Source organism: Pangasianodon hypophthalmus, chromosome 7 (genome assembly GCF_027358585.1).
Source record: "Pangasianodon hypophthalmus isolate fPanHyp1 chromosome 7, fPanHyp1.pri, whole genome shotgun sequence".
Lineage (NCBI taxonomy): Eukaryota > Metazoa > Chordata > Actinopteri > Siluriformes > Pangasiidae > Pangasianodon > Pangasianodon hypophthalmus.
In genome coordinates, this window is record NC_069716.1 from 3686877 (window position 1) to 3702199 (window position 15323).

At 35.7% G+C, this 15323-nt stretch overlaps 2 protein-coding genes across 2 annotated transcripts; one reads left to right on the top strand and one right to left on the bottom strand.

Moving 5' to 3' along the window:
• The first annotated feature begins 1890 nt into the window (after window positions 1-1890).
• LOC117597706 (uncharacterized) lies at window positions 1891-3364 on the top strand. The gene is made up of 6 exons (XM_034306048.2): window positions 1891-1933; window positions 2102-2467; window positions 2557-2673; window positions 2774-2854; window positions 2945-2982; window positions 3248-3364. The coding sequence occupies exons 1-6, from the start codon at window positions 1891-1893 to the stop codon at window positions 3362-3364; spliced, it is 762 nt and encodes a 253-aa protein (XP_034161939.2).
• Window positions 3365-9871: 6507 nt separating this feature from the next.
• On the bottom strand, window positions 9872-12442 carry LOC117597666 (uncharacterized). The gene is made up of 5 exons (XM_034305773.2): window positions 12400-12442; window positions 11957-12307; window positions 10929-11261; window positions 10718-10831; window positions 9872-9921 (listed from the first exon to the last, which is right to left on the bottom strand). The coding sequence occupies exons 1-5, from the start codon at window positions 12440-12442 to the stop codon at window positions 9872-9874; spliced, it is 891 nt and encodes a 296-aa protein (XP_034161664.2).
• Window positions 12443-15323: the final 2881 nt, after the last annotated feature.

The following is a 15323-nucleotide window of genomic DNA, read 5'->3' on the forward strand; positions in this document are numbered from 1 at the left end:
GCCAGCCATTAGACTCCTTTATACTTAAGTCTTCACATAATAGTGACCCATTCAGAGTTGTATTCTTACCTCACCCCAGTATTCCTAGGATAGGCTCTGGATCCACCATGGCCCTGACAAGGATAAAGTGCTTACTGAGTGTGAGTGTAAATCCTGACTAAAACAGTGTGCTTTATAATCAGAAACAGAGCAAACAGAGATCACTGAAATGAAAGGCAGCGTACCTAGGGGGTATGCAATAACGTCCCATCCGAATAATAGTGAAAATAATTTTTCTTTTAACAAAAACTAGTATGTGTTACAATAATTAGACCACAGCATGGTTAAATCCTTAAATCAGTTGTTGATTAATTTTCTATAACAGCACAGACCTGTATATTTACGATTGTAACATAGGCTACGTAAGTTTCCATTAATATGCTCATAATAGGCTACTTTATCAGTAGGCTCATTCACAGGGACTTGTATGGCTGAAGCTCCACAAAATCTAATAAACAGATTAAAAACGTGTTATTTAACAAAGAAAAGCATATAATCATTGATATGGTGACGTTTACTGTTGGACGTTTATTTAACATTTATGGTAGGAGGGTCGATGTCTGTGCTTTGTAAGTCTGCAAGTTTCCTGACACATTGTTATAGCAGCTACATTCATTCCCTCAGCCTCTCTTTTTTTCTTTCTCTTGAATTTAAAGAGAGAAAAAGGCTTCGCATATTACTGAGAAACCAGAAAGTGCAAACTCTGTGCTGAAGATTTGAATCTCGTGCATCTTCCATCACATTAAATATAACTATGAATTTTTTAAAATGTGCAGTGTGTTAACATTGCAGTTGTAATTGTTGGCAAATCGATGTGGTGCAAGACTCAAACTTTAATGTTGAAAGACTCAAATTTTAACGTTTGCTTAGCTTATTTATCTATCTGTTTGTCCATATAATATTACTTTACAATGCGGCACCCTCAGCACCCCTACTTCTCACCTCCTTGACAGTGATGATAAACTGTGAGCTCATGTATGTGGAAGAGGGCAGATAGCATTCTCCTCTGACTGTGTTCTGTTGCCCTGTGGCACAGCATGAGCAGCAGTTTGAAAAGATGTGAAGGTTGGTAGATGTCATATGACCGGGAAGAGCTGGCTGGTGGTTGGGAATTGGCAGGTGACCAAATTTGGAAAGGAAAAAAACATTCTTGCAAAGGCCCATATAAGCGACTAACATGACTGAATTGTGACAAGTGATCTTTTAATGCTTAAACACTACGGTATAGTTTATGCCTGTAAATAAGACAATTTCAAGTGGTTATGTTTTGTAACAGCACTGAGCGTTATCACATTTGTCTAGAGCCACAGACTCTGAACTGTTAAGACGGCTGATCTGAATTTGACACAGGGAGAATAAATGCAAACTTCTCTGTCCAGTTGTCTTTAAAAATTCTGTCTTTACGGTAATCTTTTTTCTTTGATGCATCACTCAATGACTTCCCTGACTAGTGTTTGTAGCTCTCTCCAGTGTAATCGCACTTACTGACTCTTAGCGCCAATTTAAATGCAAATGGATTAGAATCTCCAGTAATTTAATACTGTAATTAATTTTTGTTTTCATGCAAGATTTTGTTTAAACATGGTTAAGTGCACTATATGTGAGGGTATGTACAGACTACATATTTTTCCATCACAACAGTGATGTCATGATATTGCATTGCCAGCACAACACACATATGGAAATGTGGTTGAGATGTGGGTGTATGAGAATACTGCATGGAGCATCGTGTTTTTTCTTCATTTATTAGAACCAATCGCATGTCTCATTTTGGAGCATGCTCAGTGAAGACCGCCTATAATATAAATGAAAACCTTGCTTCATACGCATGCTTAACTGTGAATATGTAAGATGGCTGGTTTCTGGGTTTTCCTTTTGATCTTCTGCACCATGTGTAAGTAATATGGGCGAATTTTATCATGTTTAATTTATTTCTACCTTGCTTCTTATGGATGATTTCTAATTCAGAATTTTTTCGGAATAAAATCAACCTTAAATTTTCTACAGATATTCTTTTATGACGAATATTAAATTCAACTAATTAATGCATTTGCTTTTCTAGATACAGTCCAACAGGCTTGTTCACAATCGCTCATGCCAGAGATTTATCAGCCTGATAAAGTCCTCTGTGTGGATATCGGTGACTCAGCTATTTTACAGTGCTGTATTTTTGGAAAAGGTGTTGGGGTAGTTACCTGGTATAAGCAGCCAAACAGAAAACAGCCTCAGATTATAGCTAATGTGTTTAAAACTGCTGTAGAAATATTTTACAATGAATTCCAAAATCCTCGGTTCCAGCTGGAAAGATCTTCAAACTGCTCCAGTATGACCATTTCTAAAATCATGCTGTCTGATGAAGCCGTGTACTACTGTGCAATCGTATCACCATACACCGTGTTTGGAAATGGGACTTATTTAAAAATTAAAGGTAGGATTTCCATTCAAATTTATTAAGCCTCTGTTTAAATGTAATGTTTTTGTTACAGATTTTGAATGAACCCTGATCATTATTTCTAAGTGAAATTGTTACTTTTGCATCAGAAACATCCAAACCACGTCAGTGTGATAATTCAGTGGTGTGTGAACCAACACTGCATGGAAACAGCACTAACATGAACACACAAGAGAAAATGGGTAAGATGTCTTTTTAATTCAGTATTAATAATTTGTACTAATATAAACTTGTGTAATATGAAGTAACAGTATCAGAAATGATAATCTCTACATTCGACAGTGCTCGGTTTGGGAACGGCTTTGGGTTTGTGTGCATTTCTGATTTTCTGCCTCACTTATTTCATACTGAGGAGAAGAAAATGTGATCAAAGTAAGAGTTTTGGCATCAGATAATAATTATTTCAAAGCAGTTCTCTTAAAAAGATTAATAATTGTGTTTCTGTATTAATAGTGAATGCTTCTATAGAAGATTCTCCAGGAAATAGGCAGGTAAGTGTGCAGATCACTAAACAGTTTGTACTGTAGATTGTATGAATTAAGTATGTATTATGTATGGGTAATTCTGTTTTTATGTAAAGAAATTACATCTACTTTTTTCACTCAAATCTCACTGCTGATCACAATTCACTACCTACATGTATAATTTTTATATGCTGTTACTTTGATATACAGCTACAACTATAATTGGTTTGTGTAATTTAGTCAGTTTGCTCAGCTTTGGTCTATGTCAGTTTTTTTTTTTTTTTTTTTCCAGAAATCTGAAGCTGAAACATTCAATTATGCAGCTTTGCAATTCTCTAAAAGGAAATCCAAAGCTGAAAAAAGGAAACCTGTTTCATCAGACGAATGTGTGTACTCCTATGTGAAATAAAATTTCATTGTAATATGAAACAGTAATTATCCAGAACACGTGGTACTAAACTGCCATGCCACAGCTTTTACTTCTGTAGATATGTTTAAAGCACTTCTTGGACTTCTCTTTTCCCCATCACACCCCTTCCTGTTCCTTTTTAAACTCAATTTACAGTAAGCTGACTTGTGGGTGGGGGCGGGGGGAGAGGGATGTATGGTTTTGTATGGTACAGTTTTCTAATTTGACTGATTAAAGAAAATAAATGGGATGCTTCTATTTTGCCTTATGTATGGTTTTGACACTATGAATCTGAAACACAAATTGCTGATGAACTAACGACATGAAAAAAAAAAATAAATGAAACCTACCAGAAGGGAGGAAACCAGAGAACCTGGAGGAAACCCACACAGACACAGGGAGAACACGTGAAGCTCCACACAGATAGTAACCCAAGCTCAGGATTGAACCTGGAACCCTGAAGCTGTGCGGTGGCAAAGCACATCATAATTATTTAGCTTTTCTAAATTTAATTACACATCACTGGCTCTTAAAGTTTCAGGTGCATAGATTTACTGCAGATCCAAAGGAGAGAAGAGAAAAAAAAATAGATTACAAAACTAAACTCAATCTTATTAGCAGCCAAATTAATAACTTTTTTATTCCACCCTCACATGGCAGTTCAACAAAACTGAATTGTGAGCATTTACAATACATTTAAGAAAAATAGTAAAAACACAATAAAATAAAAGAAAACCAGTATATAACTCTGCATTTAAAATTCTTCTTATGGATGAGATTTTGGTGATTTTCTGTATCTCCTACTGTCTTCATCTTGGGGATCTCTTAGTTGCACTTCCTGGTTTGGTTGGATGAATATATCACAACTCGGGAAATGTAGTTTTTTTGTTAACTTTTTTGTACACTTGCTGCTGTATGATGATCCTACTGTAGGTCAGATTATATCCAGAATCTTCGCACCTCAACAGCATCCGCAGACTTTGTTGTCCAGACAGGTGGAGAGTTATAGGACGAGGTGCGTTTTATCATAAATGTCACCGTCATGATACTGCAGGGTTTAGTGTCATTGCACTGCTAAGGACCCAGTTATCTAAGTGATCCAGAACCTTCTGGATAGATGTTACCATAGCTCCATGGCACACATCATCCACTTACTTCCAGTAAATTTCAAAATCGAGGAATTGGTAGAACTGGTAGAAATGTGTTAGTCACTGACAGTGAGACGTCTCACATCAGAGTACACAGTGTCTTGAGGTCGTTTGCTCTCCCTCCTCCCGCTCTTAGCTTTCCTCGTATTGAAATGTAAAGCAGCGTAATTCAACTCCACATCACGGTCCTGTGGGAATGAATGTGAAATGTTCCACTTTGTTAATAAATAGGAATTTGGCACATACAGTAGTTGGAAAACACTGTATAGGAAATATAACTGTTATAGGAAAATAACCAACTTTGGGCTGATAACAGTAAATCCGCTTCATCACACCACCCCATCATTAATTCTTTTCCCATAACAGCACAACCCACTGTGTTCAGTGCATATGTGAGTGTATAAGATGTACCTGATCAGTTGCCCTTTCTGTCACAGTACCTTGAAGTCTCTCTAATTTAAAAAAAAGGAAAAATCACATAGCTACAATTTATTATTGATAAGTGATTTAACCTGTATATCCAAACAGTAAGGTTTTGTCTTTTTTTAGACGTATACAAAATGATATTTTTTAATAAAGGATAGGAATGAGGACTATGAATAGATTCTTTGAATTTTCCTGAATATTTCCAGACATACATCTGTTGTGCAATCCATCATGTAAATTTCAAATTTTTATTCATATTTGCCTAAACACCCCAAATTTAAAACATTTTATACAACCTTAATAAACATATAAATACTTACCACTGTGGTATTTATGATTTGTCCTTTTACAAATTAAAATGGTTTGAGCGGTGATCAGAATCCCACACACTCCCAAAGTGGTTGATAGAATGATCAGTAAAGGATTCACAGACCTTGCTGTGTGATTAAAAATAAATAAATAAATAAAATTTTAAAAAAGTAAACAAGTGTGTAAATTGTCATGATCCAAAACATTTTAATTCATAAAATAACTTAATTTATTAATTTAGAATTGTTTACATTGATCTTCAATTTAAGAAATAATTAATGAATTAAATAAATGTAGCTTTACTCTTAGACACTGGAATAACAATGATCCTTCTGTAGAAATGTTGATGGGAGAAAACTATAAATATACTGAAATGCAGAATGTCATGTATCTGCACTTTAATCATTGTTTTATAAATTATCTAATAAGTGTAGATGTTAGTCTATTGTTTAAAGCTAATTAATAACAAGCACATTTGTTAAGCGGAACAGAGAAACGTCCGTGTGAAAGATGAAATTTATAGACTTACTCAGAATTATGCATTTAATTATTACATTGATGCTGATGCTTATTAGATCTGGTTTTATAAATGAATGAGTTGGAAGTGTGAATTAGTGACTAGATCGATATAGGTAATTATTTTATCTGCAAAGAACCGGCGTGGCTGCAGGTCTTCACTTCAATCAAACAGCAGTAATGCCGCACTGCAAAAAAATCATCTTACATGCAAAAATATCTTGAATACGGGCAAATTTAGCTGGATTTTTTTCCTTATTATTAGATTAATATATATCACACATTTGTGCTGTTTTTAGATGCGTTTACACATTTCAAGTTTCATTTTTTTTATTCTTTTGGTATATCATTTTACATAAGAAATACATAGAGCTAAAATTAGGGAAAATGATCTGCCAATAGAACAAAACTATTTCAAGCTTGAAATTGCTTTAAGAAAAGTCTAGAATTAGGTTTAATATTCATATATTTGGTTTATTGTAATCTTATTAAAGAACATATTAGATATGTTTGAATTGTTCTCACCTGCCTAAAGAACCACAACTTTACTTTTGAAGATTTTTAAAAGTACTTACCCAACTGTACTCGTGTCCCGTTCCCAAAAATGATCTTCCCACACACGGCCACGGCGCAGTAGTAAGTGCCAGTATCATTGAAGCTGAGGATGTTCTTGGAGAAGTTGTACACACAGGTGTGTGTAGAAGAGCTGCTCTCACACTGATGCCTGCTGTTGTGATGAGTGTAAATGATTTGAGGATGGGATTGTGGTGGAGCAGCTCTGAACCAGAGCACTTGGAGATCTGCTGCTCTGCTCTCAGAGAGAACCGAGCACTGCAGAGTCACTGACGCTCCTGCAGGAACCGAGTCCAACACGCTGCTCTGCAACACTGAGACGTCCCAGTGTCGTTTATCTGTTTATAATAATAGAAACGTTTTAGATTGGTAATGCAGAAGATTTATTATATACTGGTTACAGATTAGTTAACTACAACCATAAATACAGTCACTCAATAAACACTGCTGTATTGAGTAATAATAGAAAATAATACAATGTAAATGTCTCTAAAGTGACAAAATATATTACAATAATACTGTTAAAACAATAAAAAAAAAAGGTTGAGTATATTGATTACCTCTTACAGATAAAAATGTTCCACTAGAAAACTCAATAACGTTCACTTGAGATATTCCACAGAGGTACATCGCTTCATCATCTTTAGTAACATGTAGAATATTCAGAGAAATTTTATTTTCAGTTCTACCTAGTTGAAAGTTAGTCTGATTGAACGGTGGTAAAATTATTTCATTGATCGACAGTCCAGTCATCCCGAGGGCCTGAGGGATCTTTCCCAGTTTTTGCTTGTACCAAAGTATAAGATCCTTAGTGGACTTTACTGCAAGTGTGCACTGAAGAGTCACAGCATGACCGAGATCAGCAGAGACAAGTGAGACCGTTTCATCAAAATCCACAGATTGTGCTGGGTCTATAAAAAAATTAAATCTAAATTAATTATATAAGAAGAAATAGAAGTAGAAGAAGAACATTTATGTAAACATGCTTGATTGAGTCAAAATATAAAAAATAAAATTAAAAAATCAGAAAGGATATAACAATACACATAAAATTAGAAGAAATTAAATTTTTTTAAAAATTTAAAAAAGAATAAAAAATTAAAGCAAAACTAAATCACAGTGAAGAACATGTTAAAAGATGGTTCAACAAGGAAAAAAATAAATAAAACAATAAAAGAATCAGGTGTTAACTAAAAGCGGAATAGATTTAAATAACTTAACAATTTACTTCCACAAAAGGAAACAATAAATAATTAAATTCAGATAGTAAGATCTGAACTATGTGTAACAGGGAAAAGTAATTTCAGTTTAAATGTGTGTATGAAAGTTTACTTACACATGTTGTAGACAGAGAAAATGAGAATCCAGACTGGAGCCATGCTCATGCCAAAAACAGTGAAAGTTCAAATGTTCAAATGCTAAAAGCACTAAACACTTGAAGCTCAAACTCCTTTTAACCTCATTGGCTCTTACGTCACAAGTTCATATAAAATTTCCACCGACATGCTGTGTACCCTTCAACCACCAGACGTCAGTGGTACAAACAGAAACCAAGCAAAAAAAAAAAAAAAAACAAAGATAGATGCTTACCTCAGAGATGCAGAATTTAGGTTCAGACATACCAATAATTTAGTTTTATATGTAAATATGATGATATGACTGTAAATTAGTAATAAAAAACATCATTCTATATCATAAAGCTCCAATTTCCAAGCAAAAGGAGCATTAGTCAAGATAGTCAGGGGAATGAGGTAGACTGGGAGTTGTAGAACGTTGCTTAGGCCTACTACTGAGTATGCAGAGATTTTAAATTGGTGTACTGTGTTCATTTTAGAGATTGATTTTTATTTTTTTAATTCTGCTGCTTCTGGCATTTGTTTATTTTTACTGTAATTTTACGTAATCTGTTCCTACTGCATTTTAAACATTGTTTATTTTGGAAAATATTGAACATTTTATAAACCCTGTTATTGTTGTGAGATGAACTGAAAGTTAATCAGGCCATCATGTTCATTTTACTTGGTCTAATGTGTGTGTACATGAGTAGAATATGGTGATGATGAATTTGGAGAAGATTATTACAAGTTCTGTTACAGAATTGATTTCTTTATTTTTTTTTTTTACATGAATAAGTGTGTATAAATAAATGTCCTTGATGATGAAAGTAAAGACTTAAGCCATAGAAAATGTGGTCCAACTTACCAAATACATCATTAACAGAATGATAAAATAGTGGATAGATGAAGCAGTTAGTTAATTTGTACCACTGATTATAGCATCCATTTGCTAATGTTAGACGGTTGTGTACCTTGGTTAACTAACCAACACTCATAGTGATTCGTTTACATAGTTAGCCTGCTAGATTAGCTTCTTTAGCTCAATCTCTAAACACTTAGTCATAGACTGTAGTGCTAAAGTGAACATAATCCTGTGGAGGGTTTTTTTTTTTTTTGAATAAACATCTGCTCTCCAACCTCTTGACCTCTCAGATACCATCAACAATTCGGGATGAAAAAACAAGATGACATAGTTGTAAATTTTTTAGAAATTTAACACACTGCATGAGCTGCGTGAACTCTTGTTCATAGACTCATCCATTGTTGTGTTTTTAGGCTACTTCCGGCAGCAAAATCCCAGAATTTGTGAAAAGAACCCATTAGTATTTGGAAGATCTTGGTCCTGATGAATAAGTAGCAGAAGACAGTAGCTGTAAGTACAAAATGATTATGTACAAACACGATTTTCTTCAACCTTAGAACGGTAAATTAAGATGAACTTAATATTCAAATACAAAGTTAGTGTCAGGATTTGAATCCTTAAATAGTACCAACATCTTTTTTACTTTTAGTTTTTAAGTATTGTCTACTCTTTTTCCAATTTTTTTACCTTGCGAGTTGTGTGTATTAGCTTGCCAGCTGCACCATGTTGAATGCTATGACTCAGCATGTCAGGCTAGTATGCTAGTGTTTGCTGTGAGACCAAAAATTTTAATAATTTCTGGTTAAAGGGTAGACCTCTGTGTGAGATGCTCTAGGCTTTTATCTCAACCTCCTCGTTCTCGTACTTCAGAAAGATCTCCATCTGCTCTCAGCCTCAAACCACAGGATGCTTCGACTTACAGCCACAAAGAAAATAACATAACATGCAAGGTTTACTGGGGATTTACCAACGATGGAAGATTTACAGTTATATTAGTATCCATGAAACAGCATGAGAGACAAGCAATCATTCGGGAGCAAACTACAGAGAAGAAAAAAAAATCTTATATCAGAAATTATATAAAAAAATTTTTATATAATTTTATATAATTGCTGAGATAACCAGTGAAACCAGCATGGCTGAGCAAAAGATGAAAGTTTCGACTTGCATTATGTTTCTGCATAATTTTATTATTTTAATTTTTTTTTTTAACTCATCATCCACAACCAGCACTTCATTAATTACAATTAATTGCTAACATCACTCTCTGAGAGAACCAGCATTTCCCAGAAAGTAATCAGGCAATTTTCAGTAATTTGCTTTGAACATTTCCTGCTCAATCAGCATGAAAATATCGACCACACTCCTCCATGATCCACTTTACTACTGAGAAAAATATAAAACAGATTATATGAGAGAAGATATGAGATGGGATGTTAAAGATATGCTCTATGTAGCTGTGATGACTTTATCACTTCAGAATACACGCAATCCTGAGGTTGATCTTTCTTTCTTCTCGTTTTTTTCTGATTGAAATGTAAGGCAGCATAATTCAGATCTACTGCATCATCACTCTGTAGGAATATAAAGCAAAGATTCAGTAAAACATGACTGTCTGTCTGAATAATCTGTTGAGATTGTTGAGGTGTTCATTCATATTAATAGCTTTTTAAATAATAACAGGAGCCTATGTACAGTATATAAGATTTAAGATTAGTTACCTGATTAGGAATGTTTTTTATGACAGAACCTTGTTGAAGTCTCACTGTAGAGGAAAGAAAATGTCACATGAAGTTCACACATGAAGTGGTTTTTAGACATGTTACAGTAAACTTCACACATTTCTCACATGTAGTAGATTTTCACACAGAGTGAATGTTTTTTTATTTTCACATTCTGATTTTCTCACATGATTCATTCATTTTTAGATTTCAAGGCCTAATATGGTGAAATGCATGATGCATTACATTACTGACATAATCACAGGTTTGGAAAAAAAATATAACATGCAAAATATGTGATTATTCTCTAAGGTAGCACCTCAGTTAAAAAAAAAAAAGGCTTCTTTTAATTAAAAAAAAAAAGACAAAGGTGTATAGATATAGCCTGATGGAATAATAAATATTACTGTTTAATAATTGTTTGTTACAGAACTAATCTCAACGTTTAACTGCAGACTTACCATTGCATTGTTTAGAGTTTCTCCTTTTATAGTTGAACACGGCTTGAACAAAGATCACAACCACACACACTCCTAAAGCTACTGCAAGGCAGATCACTACAGGATCTGCTGATTCTGTCATGGGACAAAAATATCATTCGGAAAAAAATCTACACATTTAGTAAGACCAGTGACAGCTGGAATACTTAACACTGAGTGAATGTGTTCTTACCTAGTTGTACTTGTGTCCCATTCCCAAAAATGATCTTCCCACACACGGCCACAGCACAGTAGTAAGTGCCAGTATTATTGAGGCTGATGTTCTTGGAGAAGTTGTACACACAGGTGTGTGTAGAAGAGCTGCTCTCACACTGATGGCTGCTGTTGTGATGAGTGTAAATGATTTGAGGATGGGATTGTGGTGGAGCAGCTCTGAACCAGAGCACTTGGAGATTTGCTGCTCTGCTCTCAGAGAGAACCGAGCACTGCAGAGTCACTGACGCTCCTGCAGGAACCGAGTCCAACACACTGCTCTGCAACACTGAGACACTTAAATCTGGTTTACCTGTTCAGTGTAATATAGACAGTGTTAGGATGAAAACACTTTTATAGGAAAGTAATCACTGATGGGTGGTGTGATAGCAGAGTTACTGTTATGATGCTTAAGTTGATTATTTTTCTATAACGGCATGTCCTCAAGTGTTTATTCCTCTTATACCACAGGAATTTGCCAATGATTATAATTTTTTTTATTTATTAAAGAATGTCATGCTTTTTATCCTTTTATAGTTATATTTAATGTTGTTGAACAAATTAGTTCCTGTTATCACTTGCATTATAGCAGTTCCTACACTAACTTTTTTTTTCTCTTTTCAAATTAATAAGACAACAAAAAAAGCCAAAAAGTTAGCTTGTCTTATAAGGAAACTGCAGAACTTAATGTCCTCTGTCCTGAAACCTTTCCTGTGTTGGAAAACTTAGTTGCATCTTTATCTCTGAGTGTTAAAAGCTCTGACACTGTAGACTCCTTCCATAAGTGTTAAATAACAATTCTCCTTTCAGAAAACTACACTGTTTAAACAGTTTTACACATTTTTAATCTGGTTGCATGGAGCATCCACCATACAAGTCTATGTGTAAGTTGTTAATGTAGAAATATGTATTAGAATGATAGTAATAAAAAAAATGAAATAATAAATCAATTTTGAGCATAAATCTACCGTAATTATGTGCATTGTACGGCTTTAAGTAATTAATTACCTGTTACAGCCAAGAATGTTCCATTTAAAAATTGTACTTTCTCCCAGTTAGATAGTCCACAGAAGTAAAGCCCTTCATCATCTTTTTTTACATGTGATATTGTCATAGAAATCCCATTATTAATTCTCTCCACTTTCACTCCTGAGCTGTTGGACTGAGGTGAAATTTTGGCATCCGAGTGCAAAAGCCTTTCTCCAACTTCCTGAGGTATCTCTCCAGATCTTTGTTTGTACCAAACAATATGATCTGATCTGCTGCTGTCCAGAAATGTGCAGTTAAGAGTAACACGTTCTCCAGACTTCACCGAGACAAATGATGATGGTTTGTAAAAATCCACGCCTTCAGCTGAAACTGGAAAATAAGCTGACGTTAGATGTATCAAGACATGGGAAGATAACAATAACAGTTTTTTTTTTTTTTAACAAAAAGCTTGTGAAACTTACATATCACGTAGAGAGATAAACGAAGAATCAAGGCTGGAGACATCCTTATAGACAACATGATGCTTGATGTGAGCTGTCTGACAAAAGCACAAGTATATTGTGCTGAAGACATTGGCTGCTGCATATCATGAGTTAAATTTCCATCCCACCCTCATGTTCAGATGTTTGTAATACAGTTTGACCACCAGAAGTCAGTACAAAATAGAAATTGATTCAGGTAGAAGAGGTTTTACTTCACAGAGAATTAATTTTACTTCCACAAGCTTTTACTAGAACTCAGTAGAATGAAACATTAAACAGTAATTTAAATTGCTTAAATAATTTATTCACATAATAAAACACATTTGTGCCCAAATAAATATGACAGAGACTGGATTAAAATACAGCTAGAATGGAAGCCTTGAAGAAAAAGTGTAGACTAAAAGTAAAACATTTTTACATGACCTAGACTTAGTAATTGTGCAATAGATTTAGTATAGAAATATGCAACACAATCTTATTTATGGTGAATTTACAGTGAACCTGCTCCTGAGCAGGTTTGAGAGTTTTAGACCTCATACCATATCCATGAATAGGTTACCACTCCAGGCCATGCCATGATTTCATTCAATACAGTCATTATTGAACTGAAATGGCTAAATAAACACATCCCACAGATTTTCTGGACATTTAAAAAGATGATAATGTGTGTTCTAGGCAACCCATTGGACAGAACACTGACTTTCACGTTTATATTGATTGAGTAGCACAACTGCTAAAATGTCATACATTTTATCATCGTAGCTAATATGCTAGCAAGGTACATTAATGTTACTGAAATGATTTTGAACAATGTAGCAAGCTAATACTAGCTTCTGTTAGCTAGCTAGCATTAATGCCCTACCTGAAAAAGAAAAAAAAAGACAAATGTTTAGGTTATGATGGTTAATATGATCAGTTTGAGAAACAGAAAAATTAATTATGGCTGGGAAGTCTCGCCTTTGTAACATGAGCTAGATAAAAAGTCGGTGTTTATTCCAGTGACTGGTTTATCCTCTCCCTACCTAGCAAGCCTTCACAGAAATAGCAGCACTAATAAATAAACCATCAGCTCTGTTCTGTGCATCAGAAATTAAGAGACCTAGAAAGTAAGTTACATTGTGATTTTTATAATCATACTTGCATCCTAGAATATGGGAGGATTATAAAACAATGTTTCTTATGTAACACAATACATTGACTCTGCTGACTCACGACTGTGTAGCAATGCACAGCTCGAATCACATCATCAAGTTCGCCGATGACACGACCGTGGTGGGTCTCATCAGAAAAAACGACGAGTCAGCATACAGAGAGGAAGTGCAGCGGCTAACGGACTGGTGCAAAGCCAACAACCTGTCTCTGAATGTGGACAAAACTAAAGAGATGGTTGTTGACTTCAGAAGAGCACAGAGTGACCACTCTCCGCTGACCATCGACGGCTCCTCCGTGGAGATCGTCAAGAGCACCAAGTTTCTTGGTGTTCACCTGGCGGAGAACCTCACCTGGTCGCTCAACACCAGTTCTATAACGAAGAAAGCCCAGCAGCGCCTGTACTTTCTGCGAAGGCTGAGGAAAGAACATCTTCCACCCTCCATCCTCACCATGTTCTACAGAGGGACTATCGAGAGCATCCTGAGCAGCTGCATCACTGCCTGGTTTGGGAATTGCACTGTTTCAGATCGCAAGACCCTGCAGCGGATAGTGAGGACCGCTGAGAAGATCATCAGGGTCTCTCTTCCCTCCATCACAGACATTTACACCTCTCGCTGCATCCGCAAAGCCACCAGCATTGTGGATGATCCCACACACCCCTCACACACACTCTTCACACTCCTGCCGTCTGGAAAACGGTACCGAAGCATTCGGGCCCTCACGACCAGACTGTGCAACAGTTTCTTCCCTCATGCCATCAGACTCCTAAATACCTAGAACTGGACTGAAGGAACACACACACACACACACATGCATACACACACAGCTGAACTGGTCCAGAGGAACTCACGCATACATACATACATATATATACACACAACGGAACATCTTCTATGCACATGCACTGCACATGTTTTGCACATGTCTTATTATTGCTGCTACTACACTGTTTACACTGTTTACACTACCTCAGCTGTAATATTTGCACTACTGTCACTTTATCACTTTCAACAGGACTGTGTACTGGTCTGCGTCATAGTTATGTACTGTCTGTTCTGTCTTGTGCTGTCTGCACATGTTTGCACTTGTGCACTTTACTTTTAATTTATGTAATTTATGTAGTCCCCGTAGTTCTGTGTTGTTCTGTGTTGTCTTATGTGGCACCTTGGTCCTGGAGAAACGTTGTTTCATTTCACTGTGTACTTGTATATGGCTGAAATGACAATAAACTCCACTTGACTTGACTTGAGGAGGGAAAAAAGATGCCACACAGGGCCCTCTGTCCATGACGGGGCCCTAAGAGGTCACGTATATGCCCTAAAAGAGAGGTAGGCCCTGACTGCGCAAAACAGAAAACAGTATTAAAAACATAAAAGCTTTGAAAAGCAAAAACCTTCCTGCTCCTAAAGTCTTGCCAAAACAAATACTGCTACTGAGTTCTAAGACTGCTGACAGTAAGGATGCTAATTTCACTCTAGAGCCTGATGCTGGTTTAGATGCTTTGTAACATCTCTAAAACTGCATATTATCATTTGAGAAACTTGGCAAAACAAGACTTCTACTTTTACAAATCCTGCAAGGTACTGAGAATCTAGTGCATGCTTTTATAACCTCTGGATTGGCTCATGTCATGTTACTGTCTGACTGCTTTGCTGTCAACCTACAACCAGGAAATGAAAGCCTGAGATCATTACCCCAGTCATATTCAAACTACAATGGCTGCCTACCAAGTTCTGCTTTAAATACAAAGT